Source organism: Capra hircus, chromosome 17, assembly GCF_001704415.2.
Source record: "Capra hircus breed San Clemente chromosome 17, ASM170441v1, whole genome shotgun sequence".
NCBI lineage: Eukaryota > Metazoa > Chordata > Mammalia > Artiodactyla > Bovidae > Capra > Capra hircus.
The window spans coordinates 31407409-31432641 of record NC_030824.1 but is presented as its reverse complement, the minus strand read 5'-3'; the positions used below and the strand labels follow the sequence as shown (position 1 = coordinate 31432641).

The following is a 25233-nucleotide window of genomic DNA, read 5'->3' as shown; positions in this document are numbered from 1 at the left end:
GCTATGTAGATATACAATGATACCATTTTTCACTGAATTTCATTAAACACTATGAATTCTGGACACACGAATGATCTTATTTTCTACTAACATGAACGATATTAATTTCTTCTCTCTTAGGCGATGTCATCTGTACCTCCTCAGTGCCCTGAGGACTTGCTCCTGCAGAGACCCAAAGGCTTTCTCACGCTTCAGTTAGAAAAAGCATGCACAAGTCATTAAGAATATAGACATGGTGTTATGTTATATTTATTTATTTTCCAGCTTGTACAAACTGGATGTAGAAGCATAAACATAGTACATTTCTACCATTTTCAACAAAAATATAACCAATATGTACAATTATTGTATTAAAAATACAAAAGGGATACAGACTCCACCAATGTCTTTCTAAAAGACATACAGGTACAAGTAGTATCAAAAGTATGAGGAAATCACCAGTTAATTGTACATTCTGCACTTGACATCACAGAGCGAACTGAGGTTACAGTCCTATGTTCTACGGTGACTTAATGCTTAGATAACATTTGTGCAACTTGTGTAGAGCGAGAGTTCTGTCTTTCTATATGCACATGAGGTCCATAGCCTAGAGAAGAAAACTGGCAAATAATGCATCTTACATGTAAAATTACAAATGCATCATTGACAATGTAATATATAAGCAAGTAGACAAATGCCATGATACAGGAGAGAATCATTAAATAAAGCACTGACATTGCTTTGATACAGTGAAAAAACACTGCAATTCGACTTTTAAAATTGGAAGCTATTTACGTTTATCTACTGATCAATATGATCAGCTGAATTTAATGGAAAAAAAATCCAAGACCAGCAGTTCCTCACATCTGAGTACTACTCGGATTGGCAGCCTTCACTTTTCCGGAGTCTGTGCAAAAACAACACAAAAATAGAGTGGAGGGTTCAGTCCTTCTGGGGTTAATAGCAGCTGTGAGCAGGTGGTTGCTACACTCAGGCCTTCTCCATCTCAGCGTCCATAAAGCCACTTACGGGCCAGTCTTTGGCCGCCAACTTGCCTTGCAAAGGCTGGCGGATCGCACCGGGTTTTGGACCTTTTTGATCTTTTTCATGTTAAAGGCTCGTGTGTTCCCTCGTGCCGATTGATCGATACAGGGAGGCTGTCTTGAAAGAGCAGTATGAATGGCTGGCGTTAGTGCCAACACCCCAAGCTGCTTTCACTGCAATGCTATCCAGTTATAAACGTTTCTCTTTAAAAACAAACAAGAGAAGCCCTAAAGCTAAATGAACAGAAATCAAAGAAACATAATTTAAAAAACAGGGGGTCTGCCGTCTGTCTCAATGGAGCAGGGCACGCCCAAGGGTGACGCTGCCCTGTGCTCCATAAGGCTCAGACACAGGACGCTAGAGTCCCAGTCCCTCCCCGGCCATGTGCAAACAGTTTGTACAGTAGAGCCCCAGCCCCTGAGGAAGGAGGGGCGGGAGCCCTGGGATCTAGGTAATTGGCTAACATCTCATGCTTCCAGGATAGGGCACTTCTGGGGGCGGCCAGGACGCAGGAAGAGGGGCTGTGCCCCGCCTCCTCTCTTCCTGGTGTGGCCACACCCTGTCCGGCATATTTGGTTTTTGAGAAACCCAGGCTGGCAACCCTACTTAAAGGTTCAAAATAATACTGTAATCATTAAATGGATATAACATTTACTCTCTGAAGACAATCTTTAAACTCATTAAAAAGGAAAAAAAAAAAAAAAGACATTGTAAACAAGCGGACGAGCACTGTACTCAAAGGATTTCGTTTTTGTTTTCCTTGGTGGGTTAAAGGCCCCAAGTAGTTCCGTGGCTGACTTTTCTCATGATTCCAATGAAACCAAGTGCTAGGACTGGATTGAAATCTAAAAGGGAGATTTTTAAAAAATCCTTCCCGGCGTGGATAAGTGCAGCCAGGGTGAATCATCGGTGGTGATGACCTTGGAATCTGGAATGATGCTGTGTTACGTGGCAGGCAGCGACGGGGAGCTCGGAGACTGCTGCGCTGTGCATTCAAGCAACGAAGTCGGAAAAGTGCCAGGGCGGTTTCTTCACAGTATTTCACATGCAAAGGGGACGGGAAGAGGGGTCAGGAGCCCCATGCTGCTTTTAAGGCAGGAAAGGAGGCAAACTGGTCCACCATCCTCAGAGTGTGAGTTCCAAGGCTCCGACGCTAGGGGGCGTCTTCTTGTGCTCTCCTTTGGGCGGTTGACTCGGGTCCAGAGAAGCCCGCACCTCAAACAGCAGACACTTGTTCATCTTCTGCTAAAACGACCATGAAAGAAAGAAATCAATGAGTAAGCAAGTAATTTTCTTGTGCTTAGAGAGAATACATTAACCGATATAAAATAAAAACACCATAGCTATTTTCTAAGTCTAGGTCACTATACTGTAGCTATTTTGTAAGTCTAGTCACTTACAATACTCATCTTTTTTTCTCCCTAATGATTCACAATGAAACGTTTAAAATAGAGTATATTGTATATTTACTGATTGGAAATTCACTGACGGTAATTTCACTGAAGTGAAGTAGCTCAGTTGTGTCCGACTCTTTGCGACCCGGTGGACTGTAGCCCACCAGGCTCCCCCGTCCCTGGGATTCTCCAGGCAAGAGTACTGGAGTAGGTTGCCATTTCCTTCTCCAGGGGATCTTCCCGACCCAGGGATCGAACTCAGGTCAAAGCAGCATGTGACCTTTCATAGTATACACACACATAAAGTCTAGAAGGATGTATAACAAAATGCTAACAGTGGTTGTCTGTAAATGGCAGGATTATAAGTAATTTTCATTAATTGTTTTGCTTTCTTCTGTAACAATTTTTTGCAGAATAACCTAAAAGCAGAAGAGGGAAGCAGTGGCACAGTCTGCCCCTCTGCATTCTCACCCCCAAAACGGCCAGCTGGGTTCATACAGAGAAGGCAAAAAAAGCTCTAGAGAAGTGGGTTTTTCTTCACTCGACTTTCATTTGGAACTTGTTACAAGTTCAAACATTTTCCCAGAAAAATGAGGATTAGGGAAGGAAAAGGAGCCATGCACACGTTATTACAGGGGACCCCGCTGCAATCTTTAGTTATTTCTCAAGTCGCTTAGGAAGAAGCAAAACGCAGCCAGCTGCACACACTAAGTTAGGGGCATGGGGTGTGGAGCCCTAAGTGGGCAGCGTCTGGAGGGAGAGCAGACCAGCCAGGATCGGGGATGCTGGAGATGGGGCGCAGAGGCAGGGCCGGAGGGTTGGGGGTTGGGGGGAGACGCATGTACCGTCCTCCTCGGCGGTGAGGCCCGGGGGTGCACAGGGGCCGGCGTGTGGGTCACCATCACCAGGCCGGTGCCACTGCGGCCTGGGGGCAGGCCTGGCGCTGCCTGGGGCAGGTTCGGCCGGCCGGGCCAGCATCCTGGACCGCTGCAGCGCCACAGTGTAGTCCGGCGGTTTCCGGGCCGGGTGCGGGTGGGCCTCGGGGAAGTCGGTGATGGGGATGCCCACGTAGCCTGGTGGAGTGGGTGGCGGCTCCCGGTAGCGGCCCTCCTTTCTGGCTGCTGGGAGAGAAAAGGCGCTGCAATCAGCATCTAGGGAAGCGCATCCTGGGCCATGCGCACTCATCCGAAAGGATGAGGACCACGATCAACAGTGCGCATGTGGTGCAGCAGCACTTAGGCCTGCGGAGCGGGATGCGGGGGTGGTGCAGTGGGAGGCAGGACGTGTACCAAACTGGCTATCCACCAGTCATCTCTGGTGGCACAAGTGACTAAGGAATCTAAGTACCTGTAACTCTAACCGGGTGACTGCATAGCGTCTCTGCTGGTCACAAAGTAACGAACGCCCAACCCTGGGGTTTACTGGAAACACCAGGCAAAGGAACCAGCAAGGCACCCAGGCCCAGGCCAGCAACCCGGGAGAGGGGCCGGCCAGGCGGGCTGTCACCCTGTGCTGGGCACCACCCTCACCAGGCAGAGGATCCATTCCATGTTACTTTCAAGCCTTGGGTCTCACTTCGGAAAACAGGGAGTCAAAATAAAGTTGGAAAAGTGTACCCAAAATGATGCAAATTTCAAAACTATGTATGTAAGGCATGTATTTTTTCTTAAAATCCTTTTATAGTAACTTCTTGACGTAAAACATGAATCTGTAAAGGCAGGTGAAGGCCAAGTTTTCTTATCTTGAACTTTCTACACTCAACTGTTCTTTTGCAGTAAAAATTTTGTGTATGTTTGTTAAAACAAAGTGCTTTTTTATTTGTAATTGTCATGATATGGAAGCATTCCAAGTGTCTATCAACAGATGAATGGATAAAGAAGATGTTACATACACACACACACACACACACACACACACTGGGATATTAGTCAATAAAAAGAATGAAATAATGTCATTTGCAGCTACATGGATAGACCCAGAGGTTATTATACTAAGTGAAGTAAGCCAGATAAAGACAAATATGATATCATTTATATGTGGAATCTAAAAAATAATACAAGTGAATCTATATACAAAATAGAAATAGACTCACAGACATAGAAAACAAATTCATGGTTATCCAAGGGGGAAATGGAGAGGAGGAATAAATTAGGAGTTTGGGATTAACATATACATGTGTATAGCACAGGGAACTATATTCAATGTCTTTTAATAGCCTATAATGGAAAATAATATATATATGAATCACTTTGCTGTATACTTGAAACTAACAGTATTATAAATCAACTATACTTCAGTTTTTAAAAAGTGCTTTAAAAATTGCACCCTAAGACTAGGTATTGTTTTTTCCTTATACATCTTGAAAAGACAAATTATATTCCAGATTTCTCACTCTGTATCCTATAATGCATCCCTACACTTTAATCATACAGATGTTGAGCGTGCCATAAAGAATATATTCTGATAGGGTTAAGGGAAAATAAGAGACCTTACAACAAAAACAGCAGCAGCAAACCGATAGTGACTTTCATGTACTTAGGAATTATTATCTAGGCACTAGTGTTCAAAGTGATTTGCAGATATTTCCTTTAAAACTCACACCAACTGCACGGATAGAAATTATTAAACTCATTTTACAGATGAGGAAACAGGCACCATTTAGTGACTCACCCAGTGTCACAAAACTAGGACAGTGGCAAAGCACCGATTCAGCACGACCCAACCAGCCTGACTCCCAGGCTCTTACTGATGACATTACCTCTTAGCACCCTCCCCACCATGTTCTATCCTATGCAGAGGGAATTTGTGTAGCACAGAAAACAGCTTACCTACATAAAAAACATCAACAGGAGATTTTTAAATATGCAATGTGTAAAGTTCTAAATACAATTCAAGGGAACAAAACAGAATCATAAAACATTTAAAACCGGTTCCGATTAAACAAAAGAAACTTCCTCCTCTAGAGAGAATGGCCACCCTTTCTGGTAACTTTTAGCCTAGATCAATACTAGAGCAGAGAATACCCATAATGACAACCTACTGATCCTGACAGCTACAACACACAGAAGGTGTCCTGTGCTGCAGAGTAGTTATAAGCACTAGAGCGCAGAACCTGGGCTCTTGTAACCATCATTCACTTCAAAATGCTGAGTGCACTGCTAACTCGGAAGCCCTAAGGGGCAATGGGTGGGACAGAACGAGGAGAAGACCCACAAACATGTACTTTTACTTGTGAAATAAGTCGGGGTGCAGCCATGACCCACACACGACAGAGCCGGCGGTCAGCTTACCAATGAGCCCCTTGGCGGCACTGGGTGTCACGGCTATGTGGGCAGCCATGGCGGCAGGTTTGGCTTCCTCTGCAGTCACGGCCGTCATGCTGCTGCTGTCAGCATCAAGGGAAACGTCCTTACCCCCCCTTCTCTTGATCGTGCCCGTGTCCCCTTCCGAGTCCTCTCCCCAGTACCCCGTGGACGAGGCCCAGCTGGCCCGGGACTGGGCCTGATCGAGACTCTCTCGGCTCTGACTCTGCCTGCTGTACTTTGCACTGTGGTCAGGAAACATGATTTGGTCCATATGGCTGCTCGAGGCCCACAGCCCTGCAGCGTCCCCTGGGTAATCAAAGTGAGTGTGCCCAAAGGGGAGCGTCTCCCAGCTCCTCTGGTGCTGGATGGTCTGGATGTTATCATGGGAGCCGCTCGAGCACGACGTCCAGCTCCCCCGGCCACTGTCAGCAGCGTCCAGGGAGGCTCGGTCCCCCTGGTCCTGGGAAAGCTCCTCTGTGCTGGGGGAAGAAATCACGGTGGCTGCAGCATACAGGCCCCTGCTCTCAGACAGTGGCGCACAGGACCTAGGCGGCCAAGAGGAAAGAAAAAGGAAGAAAGAAGACGAGAAGGGGAGGGGAAGAAAAGAGCAAGATTAACTAATCAATCTACAATAAAACCCCTTTTCCCCTCAAAAGGTGGCTTCCTTTCCCCCCAGGAAGAGGATGAAGGCTCCAACGACAGCAGCCACTCTGTCCTGTTCAGTTTCCTCCCCCGGCCCTTGCAATGTCAGTACAACATCGACACAGGGGGAAAAGAGCAACCAGTTGCTTACAATAAAGGCAGCTTCCCCTTACAGGGCTCACCACAGTCTGATTATTTTGGGAGAGCAGCTCATACAAAAGGACTGAGACACATGCCAGAGTTGCTCCCTGCCCTCAGCACAGAGAAACGGGTCCCGGTGAAGACCAGCCCTAACTCGAAAGCATTCTGCCTGGCAGAGACAGCACAGTGCTTTCAGGAAATGCTGAGCATCAGAACTGGGATGGGAGAGCACCCACTGCCTGGGCATCACGCACAGTAAACAGCAATGCACACGTGGAGGAGAGGAGCCCCTACCCCAGGCTGTACTGGTCAGGCTCCACCGCCGGCCGCCTCTCTAGCCGGCCTGAGGCCAGGCTGGTCTCCACGATGCTAACCGATGGCCTCTGGCGCCGCTCGTCAGGCAGCGAGACGGGCAATGAATCAAAGGAGGAGTTGCTGACGATGCTGGATCTCGAGGAGATTTCGCTGTGGCCAGAATCTGAGAAGTTATCCACGGTGCCACTCGGAGCCAAAGTGTAGCCTGCGTAGGGACACACCAGTCCTTAAACGCTGTGGGTTCATAGCGTCCACAATGCAGGCTGCAGAAGCCGCCACAGAAGTGGGGACTAAACACTCTACTTGTGGACTGAGATATCACAAGTTTTTACTCAAATGAACTTCACTGTGTTTCATGAAAGTTTAGGGAGGAAAAAAGAAAACGCCATTATATGAGCCAGGAACTTATGCAGATATTATGGCATGACCCGACTCATCTTAGCTCTCTTAAATATAAATTATACTGCACCTGTCTATACAAATGAAACTATGAAGAATGACTAGGATCATATTTAAAAGTATGTTTTTTTTTCTCAATCTGAAAAGTGAGCAATTTTGCCTTCAATGGCGTTATTTTTTAGAACTTTATGGCAGAGAATAACTCCATTAGGAAGATCCACATTGTAAGTGGACATATAGGAATAATAAATAAGACCTGAAGAAGGTATCTTTGGGTTTTTGCCATTTGATTTTTCAACATTAATAATACATTGGATAAATCACATAAAAGCCAATTGTTTTGAAGGATACAATGTACAAAACCTCCACTTTCTCCCTGGACCATCACTATGTCCAAACAAATGTCCATTTTCTGGTATGAAGGACCTTTAACTATCCTTTGTTGCTAAAAATAATTCTGAAAGTCACAAAGGAAGAGAGGCTTGTCTTGACATTTTTAACAACAACAAAAAATCCAAATCTTCCTTCTCAGTATGTTTCTTTTTTTAACATTACTAACAATCTAATGCTACTTAAATACTGATTTTACATGATTATATGTGTACAGTGCAAAATTTTCAATGCCACCTACCAAATTAAAAAAAAAAAAAGAAATCTAGAACACCTAAATGTTGCTCATTACTCTCTAAAAGAGTATTTTCTCCTCATTTCAGTAAATTATGAATTCCTCATTTATTTTTTAAAGGTTGCACAGGTCTTGATATGATTTAATGTGTCCATCTATGACATGTCTTTTATAAACCACACTACGAGTTCTGACAGACAAGATTTCCTGAACAGTCTGCCCAAAAAACACCCAAGAAAACCATCACTCAGGTGGTGCCTTGGACACGTGGAAGGAGGGACTGTTCATTTTCCTCAGCTAATGAGCTGACTCCAGTCCTTCCCCCTGGCTCTGGGCTCTGTAAACCCCACCCATCCCAAAGGTCCATGGTGCATTGTTATTCTTGTTCCTGTTCTCCCTTCCAAGGGAAGAGGAGGAGCTGATTAAATCCAACTGCCCGGAGCCAAAAGATCTCAGCTGACTGCTGAGAACAGAGAAGAGTTCAGACACACCCGCTGAACACAGACTACAGACTGATACCACAAAAATGCACAGGTGTCCAAAAAAGCTAGAAAGTCAAGCAGGAATGGAATTTGTTGTACCAGTGAAATCTCACAATGGATTAATCTCTTTGGCCTTGTCTAGTGAGAATGGTCTGGATGTTTATTATGGACTTATGCCCATTCAGTGAAAGGGTAGGGGGTGGAAATAATTCTGGAAATAATTCTGAGGTTAGGCAGCAGAGAATTACCTAGTATTTTAAGATAAGAAAGCATTAATATTGGAAGGTGAGCCTGAGTGCCTAAAATGTAATCTTAAAAGTAAGACAAGATAGTAACAGAAAAGATAATCAAGACCCATGTTAATACAATGAAAAATAAATCAGGAAGATAATAGTTTTTCTTATGTTTATATAGCCCTTTACTCCATAATTAATGCCATATAATCATACTTAGTTAGAACTGTTAGTATAAAAAGAATTAGTCCCACACTTTTAATCAGGAAAAAATGAATTATAAAAATTATAACATTACTAAAAATGAATTTTATAGTTATATAAGCTTAACACTATTTATAGTTATTAAAGAATACCCAAATTCTTCAAAATTTATAAACTGAGGAGAAAAAAATCCATTGGGTGTTACACATCAGGTCACTTTTGTTTTTCCGGTTGCACCTTGTGGGCTTGAGGAACCTTAGTTCCCTGAACAGGGATGGAACTTGCCTCAGCAGCAAAAGTTCAGCATCCTGACCACTGGATGGTCAGAGAATTCCCAAGGTCATTTAAAGTGACTATATTGTCAGCAATGATGGAATCTCTAACTGGAATTTATCATGGCTGAAAGAACAGGTCACCAGGAAGGAGAACATAAGTCACCCAGTCACCTTTCCGTGGGGAGCTCTGTGGGGAGGTGGGCGGAGAGGAGAGTTGGGAAGACGTGTTGGATATTGTGTCTTCTGCTGGCCTCCTATGGCGCTCCAGACCTCCTTCTTCAGACAAAGAAAGAATTTTCTTTAAAGCTTGTGGAGAGTTGATGCCTGTAAGAGAAAGAATTTCAATGTGCAGAATAACCGGAAGAACCCAAACACCTTTCAGTGCTAAGACTTAATATTCTATTCTGTTGCAGGCTGTCTGCAGCCTCAGAGGTCTGTGTGCTCTCCCCAGGTAAACAGAGGTAACCTCACAGGAGGCACCAGGGACTGCAGTGCAGCTTCTGACGCCCGCGGGGATGAGAGAGGCTGCTTCCGGTATTTCATGCTAGGTTCTGAATCTTGGCCACCACATTCATTATTCAACAATATGTTGGGCAGCAATGAAGAAAAAAAAGAGACAATCTGGAAATACTTTAAGTTAGGATGAAAGCGGTGCAGCTCAGAATGATCAGAACTCAAGTTTGGGTTGGAAAGAGGTATTTTGGTGTTGGAAAAGCTAGTGTGTAGGAAGTGGAAGTGATGGCAGGGAAGGACTGAGCCAAGAGGCAAAAGGAAGTAGCAGGAAAGAGACTGAAAGAGCATTAAGGAATTCCACACTAATATCTGATCAATAAGCAGATGAAGGAGCAGCAGCAGGAGGGGACCTTGAGAGTGCCAGGAACCAGACGTTGAGGGAGAAGGTGTCTGGGGGGAGCCATTGAGCACCAAGTGCAGGATCAAGCAGGAGGAAGTCAGGCAGAAGAAAAAGGATTCCATGTGCTACTATCAGGTGGCTTTCCCCTAAAAACTACTTTAGATGTGAGGAAGTCACGTGAAGAGATTTTTACTAATGCTGCTAAGTCTGTAGCGTTATTATGAGGCACTCTCAATTACCATATTTTGAACAACAAAGAGACCCAAGGGGAGGCATTAGAGGCTGAAACTACCTCAATTAATACTAGTTTTGTGGGGGTTTTTGGCTGTGCTGGGTCTTCATTGCCGTGCACGGGCTTTCTCGAGCTGAGGCGAGCAGGGACTACTCTCTAGTCACTGTGTGCAAGCTTCTCACTGTGGTAGCTTCTCTTACTGTAAAGCATGAGCTCTAGGACCCGTGGGCTTTAGGTGCTGGAGCACGTGGGCTCAGTAGTTGCAGCTCCCAGGTTCTAGAGCGTAGGCTCAACAGCTGTGGCATCCAGGCTTAACTGCTCCAAGGCATATGGAATCTTCCCAGGTAAGGGATCAAACTTGTGTCCCCTGCATTGGCAGGAGGATTCTTAACCACTGGACTGCCAGGGAAGTCCTTATGTTAGTTTTGATATTCTCAGACTTACCAAAATCCACTAAAAAAGGAGGAATGAAATTTAACCAAGATTTAATCCTTCATTTCACCTCATATAAGTGTCTGATACTACTTTTTAATGAATCTTTTAAAAAATCATTTTTCAAGCAATCTATTAATTATGCATACAAATAATAATATACACAGGATACATGAAAAACACCAGTTACACTAAAGCTACATGAATGAATAGCTTTAATTTGGAAAAAAAAATTCCCAGACAGCATCACACACGGAATGAAAACATACTGCCTTTGAACAATGTAGATGGATGTGAAGATGGTATGCCTTAGAAAACTCTGTTGATGTTATGGGGAGGGAGGTGGGAGGGGGGTTCATGTTTGGGAACACATGTAAGAATTAAAGATTTTAAAATTAAAAAAAAATAAATAAATTAAAAAAAATAAAAATTAAAAAAAAAAAAACAGTAAATAAAAAAAAAAAAAAAAGAAAACTCTGTTCCACTTTGAAAGTACTTTGATGACAAAGACATTAAAATAAAAAATGCAGGAAGGGGGACTTCCCTGGCAGTCCAGTGGTTAAGACACAGCCTCCCAATGCACGGGTTGCAAGTTTGGCCTCTGGTCATGGAGCTAAGATCCTAACTGCCTCATGGCCAGAACACCAAAACATAAAACAAAAGCAATATTGCAACAAATTCACCAAAGACTTTAAAAAATGGTCCACATCAAAAAAAATATTTCAAAAAAATTGTACGAAGTATTCAGAATAAAACTTAGTTCATGAATGAGGGTGGTGGGTGAACTCAGCAACTCTAAGTTAATATTTTATATTATGTGACTTTAAATGTTTGTTAAACTCTTTTAAGAAGACACATGATTATTTCATCCATATTCCTGAAGTTCATAAATTCAAACAGGCCTAAAAATATTGAAGACAGAGTCTCCTTGAGAAAGGGGGGGATGACTTTCTATTAGGTGTGCCTCCATGTGGAGTAACAGGCTATGTCCATAAAAGAAGCAGGAAAGAGGCAATAGAGGTTGACTTGCAGGGGACTTAGAAGCACAAGGATATTCATAACAGGGAAGTGGAGGGACTTCCCTGGAGGTCCAGGGGTTAAGATGCTGCACTTCCACTGCAGGGGGCTTGGGTTCCATCCCTGGTGGGGGAACTAGATCCCATATGCCACATGGAGCAGCCAAAAATTAAATAAAATTATATTTAAAAAAATAGCACAGTGGACAAAGGAACATTAATTCAGTTTGTTTGTGACAGAGGCAGCAAAACAAGTATTTCGAAGAGGAAAATGTCCCATAAAGGGGAGACATTTCACTTTTCCCCAGTTCAACACATGGGACACCTGCTGATCAGGAGGGAGGAGCCAGTGGCAGAGCACGCGTGAGCGGGGGCACAGAGCATCAGGGCTCCAGCCTGACGCACGGACAGCCTGCAGCCGGCCGGGAGCTATCCCAGTTACCAGCACCCCGTTCTATCAAGAGTCAACTCTTTGCTGCCAGTTGTTTTTTAAAATTTCTTTCCTTTTATTAATATTGTTTCCTGTCACACAGACACACACACACTCACAGAAAGAAAAAAGAACTAGGACATTTTATGAAAAATAATTTTTCTCTATTTACATAAAAGGACTAAACTAGTCCATACTTTACTTTTAATAGGAAAGATGAAGCTCCTTTAACTGGAGCTGACTATTTTCCTCCCAAGTTACAGAGTCGATGATTCAACAAATCAGAGTTACGCCTCCAGACAAATCATTTCACTTAGAAATATTCTGCCTAAATTCCAGCAACTCATTGATCAAAAGGTTAAACTAGATTAAATAAGGTACATGGGCAAAGCAGCTTCTGTACTTGCTAAAAGTTAAATGAGTAAAAGCCCCATGGCCTGCCTCTGCCCCCATCGCTATGACAAAGGAGCATGACTGAATGAGATGCTCTATAAAAACAGTTCTTCCCACTTGCAAAAGTAAAGTTTAACTTCATGAACATTAATGTCTTATTAAGAGGGGACAATCAGGGAAAACTCAGGTATATCAAATGAAGTTATCCAAAGTAAGCAATGTTCCCTAATCTGAGAAGCAGGTGGTGAATGAACAGTGCCATAAGGGCGTGTGGGTTGTTTGCGTTTTTGTGGTCGAGTTGGATGAGTCGTTTGAATAGTTTGGAAACTAATCTCTTGTCAGTCACATTGTTTGCAATTCTCCCATTCTGTCAGTTGTCTTTTCATTTTGTTTATGGTTTCCTTTGCCATGTGAAAGCTTGTAAGTTTGATTAGGTCCCATTTGTTTATTTTTGGTTTTGTTTCTATTGCCTTGGGACACTGACCTCAGAAAATATTGCTACGATTTATGTCAGAGAGTAGTTTTGCTTATGTTCTCTTCTAGGAGTTTTACGATGATAGGTCTTCTGTTGAAGTTTTCAAGCCATTTTGAGTTTATTTTTATTTGTATGATAAGAGGGCATGTTCTAACCTCACTGATTTACATGGGGCTGTCCAGCTTTCCTAGCACCACTTGAACAGACTGTCTTTTTCTTAATGCATATTCTTGACTCTGTTGAAGATTAATTGACCGCAATAATTAACCCAACTTTGTAATTCAACTATACTTCAATAAAAAAATAAATGGAGGGAAAAAAAAAAAAGAGGGTGTGAATGGAGTCACCTACCGAAAGGTGGGAGGTCCTTTACGGGAACTTTCTTCCGTGAAGGGTAAAGGGACACAGCGGGAACCTGCAGTCCCTGGTTGAGTTTGTGTGGCAGCTGCGGCGGCTGGGGCTGCGGCTGTGCTTTCGGCTGCAACCCCGCTCTTGGGGCCACTGGGGAGGTCTCCGATTTGACAGGCTTTTTGTCACTGGGATTCTTAGGCACTGGTAATTGTTTGGTTTGAAAATAGAACAAGAAGTTGAAGAGGTTAGTGGCCACATATAAGATAATGCAGGAGCGTTTTCTGCAGTTAGAATACAGAAATGTGTATCTTTTTTCCTGTTCCTCATAAAAAGGATAGAAACAAGGGCAGGAGGAGAACTTTTGTTACAGAAAAAAGGCACAACAGGGTAAGATTTACTTTATGAAGCTAGCCATCTCAAAGGATGATTACACTATTAAGTACCACATTAAAAAAAAAAGTGTGGATAGTTTAATATAAGTATGTCTATAAAAAACCCAAATATATTATAAAATTGTAAGAGGAAAATTGTTAGAAATTATTTTCCTAAAATGGTACCCCAAATTCCATGATATGTTTTAATGGATAATATTAGCTACAATCTTTTTTACTACCAAATTCTCTCTCCTCTGGGTTAGAATTATCTATGCTGCTAACAGCACTTAGTACTGCTTGAGTATTATACTGAGTATATAATTCCATGACAGATAGAAGGCAATCAAATGGTGTATTTAAAGTATATTAATATTCAAGACAACTCAATGACATATTTGACTTCCTCCATTTTACACATTAAAGGAGCTTAAATAACCTGCCTAAGGTGGCACTGTTAGGACAAGGAACAAACACGATTTTAATTCAGACCAATCTGACTGCAGAGGACAAGCTCTACACCATGATACATGGTGCTTTTATAGTACTTGGTAAATCTAACATAATAACCTGAATCCTCTCAATTATCCAACATTTAAACTCTGTAGAAGGTATCTTCAAACTTGCCCATTGTTATTTAGTTGCTAAGTTGTGTCTGACTCTTTGTGACCTCACGGACCGTAGTGCACCAGGATCCTCTGTCCATTGGACTCTCCAGGCAAGATTACTGGATTGGGTAACCATTTCCTCCACCAGGGGATCTTCCCAACCTAGGGATCGAACCTGTGTCTCCTGCATTGACAGGTGGATTCTTTATCACTGAGCTACCAGGACAGCCCTAAAAGATCCCGAAGTGTCCTAAATGGAAAATGCCTCTGTCTTACAAATACAAATGCCAAGAGAAAGCAAGCAGCCCCCATTTCTCACCAGGCCAGATCTATGCATTAGGCTGAGCTACAGTTCCCTGTGGAGCAGAATTCCTGCCTTACGTGGCAGCTGAATCGACTACTGGATGCCTTCTGGGCTAAGGGCTAAGGGGCAGCTAGTACACCTCGGTCTGTGCCCCTCCCAGGCTGCCCATCACTTTGCAGGTATCTTTGTAAGAAAACAGGGATGGGAATGGGCGCTGTATCCGCCCATGTGTCCCTTGCCTGCACCCTGGTGGCACTGGGATGAAACCAAATAAGCCAGTCACCCTGCAGTAGTCTATGGTGTCCTGGTCTCCACACTAACCCTACTGGACACAAGCCCAGGCCCAGGACTATGCTGTGTGCTTAATGACAGGGAAGTCTGGCGTGTCTCAGGATGCCACATGCCCCCGCACGCTGCCCTGCTGTGCTGGCACAGGAAACCTATCTGCATTCCAACTGGATCTGCAGCCACTTTAAGGAGAAACTCACGTGTGTTGGTGGCCGGCTCACACTGCAGGGATAGCGTCTGAAGACTCTCCTCATCCATCTCGAGCTCCAGATTGGACAGGTACTGCTTCACTTTGCGAGCCATCTGGGCATCTTCATATAGCTTTTTGGCATTGAGAAAGGAGCTACGACGCACCCGCTTTTTATGCCCACCTGTCTGAGCAACATCTAGCACGGTTGCGTTTGTACTACCCTGGCTGAGCGACCTGGAAGATGAAAAGGCAGAGATGCAGCTCGCTCCAGCACAGGGTCACCGTACCCACAGGAAACGTGCCAAGACTTCTCTAACAGTCTAGGTCAAGAGGCCACATGCCTCATTCTGGTAATTAAACTGTCACAAAGGAATATAGAATCATATCATATTCGTATAGATTAACACATAATATATAGATTTAAATGATTTTTTTTTTCCAAATTAAAAAGAATTCCACATACACTATATGTATACATATATGTTTGGTCCTTGTTTTGTTCAAACTAAAAATTCTACTTTTTTGCCTCTAGAAAACATCCAAGGCAGTTCTCTTGTAGAAGCCAGCAATTAATAATTATTATATATAAAAGCTCATGCAAGAATATACAGTTACAATAATTAAGAGTGACATTAAATTTATTTCTCCTAAAGGGGATGTCTTACATAGATTTAAAGAAATTTACCCACAATGTTCACAATTGTTTTCTTATTGCTTAGGTTAAGCGTAGTGAGTTTTTTCAGTAATATGGTCAATTTGTTAATAAAATGGTCATGCAAATGTAAAAACACATGTACAGGAACTAGCATATGAGTTGTTAAGAATTATTTTTGAAAAGGACTGGTTTATAGAATGAAAACAGTAGTTAGTTGAGCTGTAAAAAATTTAGTTTTAACATGTAGGGGCACCTTCTGTATAGATTCACTTCACAAAAATCTGTGCAACAGTATTTAAATTGCACAATTTTCCCTTCTAACATCCTTTCTCCCCTCACCCCAGGTTAGACTTTTCTCATTTCAAAACACACAAATTGTATTAAAATTAAATCTTTTTGTAAGCTCAGGAGTAAGGCCTGGCCTATGGTTCCCCAGAACAGTCATCAATCATTTCACAGCTCTCATGGGTCATGACCTCAAAGCGAAAGCCCCAGTAGATTAAACTTGAAGTCAGTTTGCCAACTGAAATTCTGCTAGAGCAAGAGGGTTAAGAAAAAAAAAAATGCAAAAATGCAAAGCGTCAGGAAACACAGCGGGTAAGAAAAACACAATGCCACGAGCAGGATGAGAACTGTGTGGGTGTGCAGTGCCCCCACCACTTACCCCAGACTCCTCCACTTCTTCTTCCTGTAAGTGAGAGCCGTGGAGGTTGAAGCATGGGTGTAGAGAGAGACAGAGAGATCACAAGCTCAGAAAGAAAGGACCAGACTTCTGGATAAGCAGTACTAGAAGCCCACAAACCATAAACTGCATAATCGCCTCACACACACACACAATTGGACCAGCAATAGCTTTCTGGCTCAAAAGTAAATATTCCGTTGTAATGACTTTTTGTTCTCTCTTTCACTGGATTCATCATTTTTGGCTACACTGACAGCTCAATCCATTGTGTGGATACTGAGACAATACCACTTGGATCATTTATGTATTTTAGTTCATACTATCAAATTATGCCTTTTAACTCTGCAAATCAGCATTCTGAAAAATAAGAATAGTTGTGTCTCATGGTCAATGAAAAGTGTCTGAGGGACAAACTGTTTTCATTGACAGCCCAAAGTACACCAGATGTGGAATCAGACAGTCATTCTGAATTACAGCTCAACAGAGATTCTGTACACACCCTGATAAATCTCGCCACAGATGGATGTATTCGAAACCTTCTCTCATTGATTAGAAAGCTCTAAGCTCAGCCTTCTCTAACCCCAGGAACACTGCTGAGGGAGACACTCACCGAGTCCTGAACATGAGGGCAGGGTCCATGTTCACAGAGGCCATTCGGCCAACGTGACGTATTTCTTTTGCAATCATTCTTAGCTTCTCAAAATTGACCAACCCGTCAACCTTGGAGTCATTCCCTGTAATTGGTAAAGAAGGAAAAGGGAATCACATGGCATTCATCCTATACTTCCACCGGTGGAGACAGAAACCTTCCAACTTATATATTTACCTTCGTGAAGGAACGTAAGATCCTTCTTGATCACTGGGAACAGGGGGATGATAGGAGGCTGCAGGTTCTGACTGTTGAGGACATTGCGGTATTTCGCCATGTTTCTGGAAGGATCAAACAGGTCTTGGAGATCTTGAAACAGCTTTTCGTATTTATTGGGAAGTTTCTCCCAGGTAGTTCGCAGTCTTGCCACTGGTGCCAGGTTTAGGCCACTGAGAGGGAAAAAAGAAAAGTGGTATGAAATTAAATGACTTGTCCTGTTGAAGGACGGTAGGAGTGTATTGCTTATTTATTAACAGAGAACACTTCTGCGTGCATGCTGTGTATACACAGGAATGTACAGGATTCGAAGGACTATTAATAATTCTGGGTAATGAGAACTGAAGATGGAAGCAGGGACAGGGCCTTGGGATTTTCCTCTTTTTCCGTTTATAGCCTCTGGTCTGTTTACTGCAGGCAGAACTACTACAATGTCAAGTGTCATGAGAGCAGGGCTGTGTTTCATTGCTTGTTCTCTGTACATAAAGTACTTGGCACCAAGCAGGCATTTGATAAAGCAGACTAACAAATATTCTGTGACACTGGGTCATTTGTAGAGACGTGGATGGACCTAGAGTCTGTCGTACAGAGTGAAGTCAGAAAGAGAAAAACAAATATTATATAGTATTGCTTATATGTGGAATCTAGAAAAATGGTACAGGTGAACCCAGTTCTAGGGCAGGAATAGAGATGCAGATGTAGGGAACGAATGTATGGATATGAGAAGGAGGGGGATGCATTGGGAGACTGAGATTGATATATATTAATAAACACTGTCATGTGTAAAATAGAGAGCTAGTGGGGAGCTGCTGTATAACACAGGAAGCTCACCTCTGCGCTCTGTGATGACCTAGAGGGGTGGGATGGGGAAAGAGGGGAGGGAGGTCCAAGAGGGAGAGGATATATGCATACTTATGACTGACTCACTTTGTTGTACAAAAGTAACTAACACAATGTTTTAAAGCAATTGTACCACAATAAAAATATGTATATATATATCCTATGATAATAATTTGAAAGCTATAAGAACAATAATAGTATGATCAAATTCTTAGAAAAAATGACTAATTTAATCATCAGCATCAATTTTGTTCATTGTTTCCATCTGTATTTTCTTCCAGCCTCTAAGTGCTTAGAGGCTGGAAGAAAATTAACATTTAGCAGGCATCCATCTGCCCTGTGCAACTGATGGAACTCTATACACATTATACTATTTAGGTTACTTGATAACTCTTTGGGTCATTGTTATTTTAGACAGAAATAAACTGACATTCAGGGAAATTCAAATAATTTGCCCCAAGTCACAGAGCTAAAAAAAAAAATGGCAAATACAGATTTTCTGGGCTTTAATCAGCATACAAAGTTTTTGTTTTTTTTTTTTAATTGAAGTACAGCTGATTTACAATGATGTGTTAGTTTCAGGTGTACAGCACAGTGATTTGTCATATATATCAATACACTCACACACACATACATATATATCTGTTCTTTTTCAGATTCTTTTCTGTTACAGGCTATTACCAAATACTGAGTATAGTTCCCTGTGCTATACAGTAGGGCCTTGTTGTTTATCTGCTTTAAATATGTTAGTTGCTCGGTCGAGTCCAACTCTTTGTGACCCCATGGACTGTACCCTGCCAGGCTCCTCTGTCCATAGGATTCTCCAGGCAAGAATAGTGGAATGGCTTGCCATTTCCTACTCCAGAGGCTCTTCCTAACCCAGGGATCAAATCCAGGTCTCCTGCATTGCAGGCAGATTCTTTATCATTTGAGCCATCAGGGAAGCCCATTTTATATATAATAGTGTATATATTTTAAAGCAAACTCCTAAATCATCCTTCCCACACCTCTCTCCCATCTGCTAACCATAAGTTTATTTCGTATGTTTATGTGTCTACTTCTGTTTTGTAAATAAGTTCATTTACATATAGATATATATATTTAGGTTCCACATATAAATGATACCATATGGTATTTGTCTTACTCTGTCTGACTTTACTTAGTATGATAATCTCTAGGTCCATCCATTATAAGAGACTTTAAATAAAGGGTTACAATTAGTTCAGAGAAAAAGAATTATTCCATATGACGCAATTAAAAAACTACTACACTCCTACAAATTCTATGGCTCTCCTGGATTGACATATATTTTTTAACCTGCAAACTGAATCAACTCTTACGATGAACATGCTCTCACCTGATGATTGCAAACATGGAGTTAAAATTCTTGCATTCCCTACAGTGCAGAGCTATCTTGATGAAATGCTTAATGATCTTCATCCTCTTCAGCTGGTTTGTCTCCCGCAGAATCTCGGATGCTACCCAAAATGTCTCCTGGTTAATGACTTCCTCGAACGTCTTCAGGTTGGCACAGCTGGTTTTTGATTTGAGCTTGAATAAGTCATCGATGTACTCAGTGGGTTCGATGTTGCGGAAAAGCTCGAAGTTGCGCATGGAGAGCTGCGTGGCCACCTCCACGGTGCTGAGCTGCAGCAGCGAGATCTGGCTCTCTCGCAGCAGCTCCTGTGCATCCTCGTCCGAGCAAAGGGTTTCCGTCTCCATGTTGTTTTTCAAGTAATACCTGTGAGAGACACAGAATCCAAAGCCTGAGCAGCAATCTCAAGACATTCCTGGAAGAATGGCACTGTCTACAGAACAGCAATGAGAACGTGCTGCTGAATGATGCAGGGACTCTGCTTGCACACAGAGGAGGCAGTGGCTCTTCAGACTCCAGATCACAGAACCCCATCCAGAAGCCACTGATAGAAGCAAGCACATCACACGGAACTGCATTTGTATCACCTGCAATCCATTTTCTACTACTCTTCCTTCCTTCTAGATTATTTTATCTTTTTTTTTTTTTTTTTGCTAATAAGGACAGAAAATAGCTGAACTTAGATAATTGGTATAAATAAGGAAATGGGATCCAAGGAAAGAAGTGGGAGTCCAACAGAGAGTGACCACTCTGTTCCCGGAGATCCTCTGTGGCTACTGGTCCACCAAGCTCACCTGTTTATTCAAATACCAAAGAAACCTGTGAGCCATTTCCCTCTATTTGATGCTATGAGGAGAACGATCCTAAGACGGACTTTGACTTTCGAATATCTGATTTTCACAAAAACCCTCCACATAAGTGGGGTGTGTGTTTTCCATGCTTGTCAGATGAAGAAACAGAGGCTCAGAAAGATGAACACTAGCTGTAGAGAGCACTCAGGGTCAGTGTACCTTTCTCTTTGTCAGCAACTTGTCCAAAGAGAATGCAGATGTTTACTATGTTAATTTTTTTGTTATGTATTTTATAGAAAGATGCTTTCTTAAGCCAGACTCCATAAAGGAAGAAACAGAATGAGAACTGTGGTCCTGTCAAACTGGCCTTCTGCATATTTCGCCAAAGCTGACGTGACAGAAGACACAGCCCTTGGGGCTTGACAGTCATAGATGTTCTCAGCTTTGATTACTCACGAAGCCCATGATGTGAATCCATTTATAATTTTGTTGAGCAGTGACTGTGAATCAGGACTCTGCACCTCAGTGGAGATTTGGAGAACTCCCATCATGATCACAGACAGATCAATGATATTTAAATGATAACAAGAAAAATGGACACTACCTACCAAAGTTGGGGCTGGCAATAAAGTGAAAGTGAAGAGGAGCAAGAAAGTTATAGTTGACAGCAAGCTAACAGAAGTTCTGAATGAATTAAATCAGGTTTAGATGTTTAACACAAAAGGCAAGAATACAATGAAACACTTCATATGATGAGAAAAAAAGAAAAAAAATGTGAACACTCAATTTTCAGAAAGTATAAAATCTAGTCATTATACGAAAGGCAAGACATAACTACTTTTCCAACTTTCCCTAATTTGTGATTTGAGAATATCAATGGAAACACCATTTAAGAGACTGACAAAACCATTTGAGAGGCTGACAAAATCCCATACAATGTTTTCCTGCAAATACAAGGCAGCAGAACACCAAACCCTGAAGCAACTAAGCTTTGGTTCCAGTGTTAAGAAGGATATTTCATTAGTGTCATGAACAATATTAGGCAGCTTTAGCCAACCACACTGTCATAGATATCTCCACCTAAACAAATGAAGCGCCTAGAGAAGTCAGGTAGGCAGAAGCAAATGACACAGGAAGGTGGAAGGTGTGTTGTGAATGTGCATCTCCCAGGAGGCGGCTGTGGCTTTCTGCCAGCCCTGTGTCCAGAGAGCAGCACTGGTGAGCAGCAAGGAGTGGTCAGCACCCCTGTTTTGCACAAGTTCCTAAGAGATCCTTGTGAGGGTCAACCGTCTACTGTGTGCATTCCCTTTGATATGGCAATGCTCAGTGAATGAGGAAAATCTTTTTAATCTTCAGGGATATTTATTAAAAGAAACCCTTCGAAAGTGTTCACCGGCCTCTGGTGTGGGTTTGAGGAGGGGGGTAGAGAAATCCAACAGGATGAATAACGTCTACCTTCCGCTCAGCTGTATTCTGTCAGCAAGTTTGGAAAGCTGATCTGGAAGCCTTCTTTGCTTGATCACTCCCTCTGGTGTGACAGAGACTTCACAGAGCGAGTACTGATCCGGGGTGGCGGTCACGGCAAACTCCCGGATGGCCTGAACGACCACCTCCTTCGCCGTGGTGTCCTTACTGATCATGATGTATCGGCTTTGCTGGTCAGCCTTGAAAACCCTTAGCACTTGATCTGGCAAATCTGGTGGAAAGGAGAGTCATGTGTCAGTAGGAAGGATTTCAGTACATGGTGATAAAATTAAACAGAGCCATGTGAAAAAAGTTCTCAGAAAAGATGATGCTGAACTTCCATCTCTCCCTTACATCAACAATTCTTCTTCAAAGATCGATTCAGTCAACATACAGGCACACTGAATGAACACATTTGCCCCAGGATAAACAAGTGATCCACAGACAAACAGATCAGATCACAATAGCAGCAGTTAAAGTTGTCAGGTTGGCAGCAGAAAGGAAAAAATTTAAATCTAAAGTTCATCTTTATTATAATGAAAAATCCAGGAAGCTGATCTAAAATATGCCTCTTACTTTTAATTTAATATGACCTGGTAATATCTGCATGGTACTATGTGAACTTCATTTTATGAAAGGGAACATCTGAGAGATCCATTTGCTTGTGGGCATACTAAAATAGTCTGAGTAATAATAATTAAAAAAAACGGTTCCAACTGTTTGAAATTTACATTTATCATGACTTTTAGCATTTGACAGAGTCCATGCCAAAGCAAGAGAGATACATATAGCATTCCCATTACATTAGGGGGAAAAAAAGATAAAAAAACAAAACTATATGAGAGGTGCTCACCGGGAGTGGCACTGAAGTCTAAAATGCGATGGTGTGACTGCAGTAAGTCAGGATTACTGGACGATAAGGTTCCGCTGACAGGCAGTGCAGTTGGGATGTGCTTAGTCTGCCTTAATCCTACTATGCTGTCATCTTGAGACTGACCAATCCCGATATCACTGAACCAAGAAAAAAGGTACAAAATAAACGATCAGCAAGTTAAACAGTTATGACTCACCAATAGATAGTGCACACAGATAGGAAATAAACCGTATTTCAGAACACTAGCAGTTAATGTACCAATATCATTAATAAATTTGACTGTAAATTACAGAAGCAACTACTGCCTGTGTATCCAGCTCAAGTGCATGTTTCTCTAAAACCTGTCTTTTTAACTAAATGAATCATAACGAGTGTTAGTAGTTTCTGAGTTACAGACATATATTTAAGAAAAGATAAGCCCGAGTTAGTCATGGAAATAGAGTTAAGAAAAAGCACATTTTAAAAAAGGCATTTAGTCACTCAAATGATGACTTCTGCCTCAGAATGATAAGTTGTTTTATAATCTTATCTTTAAAGAACTGAAGAAATTGAGTAAAATGAATGGAGGAAAAAAAGTCCAAACTGTCCCAATTTCATTCTCCAGTGTTTCAGAGAGATAAATGAGATCACGATAGAGTCAAATGTAAAGAAAGCCTGACACAGACATTATTTCTTAATTATATGGAGCATAAAAAAGTAGTGGTGCAGGGTGACATTTCTTGGCACCAAAGAAGAGGCAGTGGAAATCCAATGACTCACTTTTACTTTTAACTCTCTACTTAAAATTTCTAGTTCTAGATTTAAGCTCCAAGAGTACTGCTTACTATTGATAGCTACAAACTCACTTCCATTTATAAAAGCCTGGGCATAACTTTTGAAACATGATTTAATAATACATAAAAACTATTTCTAGATTTGAAGGGCCAACTATTTCCAAAACAAAATATCAGAATAAAGCAGTAAGGACAAACACAAAATTAACTAGAACACAAGCAAATGGTTATAGTTCTGACCAATTTCTATAAGTACCCTGAAATGAAGAGAAAGAAGATCATACTAAGGTTGAGACATAAATCAAGGTGTCATAAAATTAAGACGCAGCGTCATTAAGTTTTTAGACATGACAGCTTGATCATAATACCTACTACCTACCGTTTTTAATGGCTGTGGAAAAAAAAACAAAAAACAAAAAACAAACCTAGCAGCATTCTTCCTTTTCATTTGGGAGAGAAATGGAAATTACAAAGGCAAATAAGTAAGGACAAGACTTGGGATGATGTTAGTATAAATTCGTCAAAACTCATATGTAAACCTGGTCGAGAGATCCCACTCCTGGCCATATATCTGGAGAAAACACCAATCTGAAAAGACATATGCACTCCGTTTGCATTTACACTGCAGCACTATTTACAATGGCCAGGACCGGTAGCAACGTTTGTGCCCATGAACAGAAGAACGGATAAAGAAGATGAGGTATATACACACAATGGCATATTTCTTAGCTATAAAAAAGGATGAAATAATGCCATTTGTAGCAATATAGGTGGACCTAGAGATGGACATACTAAGGGAAGGAAGTCTGACAGAGAATGACAAATCTATTATATTGCTTCTGTGTGGAATATATTTAAAAAAATGATACAAATGAACTTATTTACAAATCAGAAATAGACTCATAGATACAGAAAACATATGGTTACCAAAGCAGAAGGGAGGGGGAGGGATAAATTAGGAGTTTGGAATTAACATATGCACACTACTATATATAAAACATAACAAGGACCCTCTGTTTATAGCACAAGAAACTATACTCAATCTCTTATAATAATAATGGAAAAGAACCTAAAAAAGAATGACTACACAAACATATACATATAAAACTGAATCACTTTGCAGTACACCTGAAACTAAGAAATATTATAAATCAACTATATTTCAATAAAAGTTTTGAAAATTCTTAGCTATATTCATAACAAAACTGTATTTCTATTAAAGTGCATAGAGGCGTGTATATATAGACAGAAAGGATTAATGTCCTGTGAAACATTAAAACATTCACATTATTAGTGGAATTTTATCTTTCAACCTTATAAAGCAGCCTTTACTGCCCAAAATATGAGATGTCATACAGGACTCAAGATGACTGCTGTGGACTCAGGCCAAAGACAGTGTCAACTGGGCTCCTGCTGGCGCAGATGCTGTCAGTACTGGTCAGACACTCTGGGCATCCTCCAAAGGTGGACGTCTTCAGACCCATTTCCCAGCAACAAGTCACACCCAACATGGTGATCTAACACTCTGCTCTCACCTGTGTGTCTGCCATCCACAGACACAAGAGTGCTCCTGGATTGAAACTGTGTTAAAGTAAAGATCAGGCTCAGAAAGGGCTACCTCTGAGCACAGCCTCTTCCTGCTGGACCTCTTGAACTCTCATTGTTACTGAGATTTTTTTGACCTTGGTTAACTTTGTATGTAGTCTGTTGGCTTATTCTCTCTTTCCTCTGGGTTCAGCAGTGTTTCTCCACTTATCAACAACTGGACCTGAGCTCTACAGTCCTACCCACTCTACTCACATCCCTCTACCAGGCCTGTCCTTGCCAGGTGGCCACCGTCTGACACCTTAGCTTCTGTGATACTGATAATGTTTGAGAGAAAGAGAGAGAGAGAGAAAAAAAAAAAACCCAGTATATCTAGACTATTTATCTG

The 25233-nt window shown here is 41.8% G+C and overlaps 1 protein-coding gene across 6 annotated transcripts in view; it reads right to left on the bottom strand.

Moving 5' to 3' along the window:
• The window catches only part of RAPGEF2 (Rap guanine nucleotide exchange factor 2), a 262810-nt gene continuing 237815 nt past the window's right edge, over nucleotides 239-25233 (bottom strand). For 3 of the 6 annotated variants that reach the window (XM_018061491.1, XM_018061492.1, XM_018061495.1), the window contains 13 exons: nucleotides 22507-22664; nucleotides 21645-21885; nucleotides 19381-19764; nucleotides 17145-17356; nucleotides 16929-17052; nucleotides 16301-16324; nucleotides 14992-15215; nucleotides 13221-13421; nucleotides 9210-9362; nucleotides 6800-7025; nucleotides 5708-6267; nucleotides 3263-3535; nucleotides 239-2268 (listed from right to left, as the gene is read on the bottom strand). In XM_018061491.1, coding sequence (XP_017916980.1) covers nucleotides 2240-2268; nucleotides 3263-3535; nucleotides 5708-6267; nucleotides 6800-7025; nucleotides 9210-9362; nucleotides 13221-13421; nucleotides 14992-15215; nucleotides 16301-16324; nucleotides 16929-17052; nucleotides 17145-17356; nucleotides 19381-19764; nucleotides 21645-21885; nucleotides 22507-22664 — 2809 coding nt within the window. In that variant the 3' untranslated portion in view covers nucleotides 239-2239. Of the gene's footprint in view, nucleotides 2269-3262; nucleotides 3539-5707; nucleotides 6268-6799; nucleotides 7026-9209; nucleotides 9363-13220; nucleotides 13422-14991; nucleotides 15216-16300; nucleotides 16325-16928; nucleotides 17053-17144; nucleotides 17357-19380; nucleotides 19765-21644; nucleotides 21886-22506; nucleotides 22665-25233 lie in introns of all 6 variants that reach the window. The other 3 variants (XM_018061493.1, XM_018061494.1, XM_018061496.1) reach the window with 2 other exon arrangements.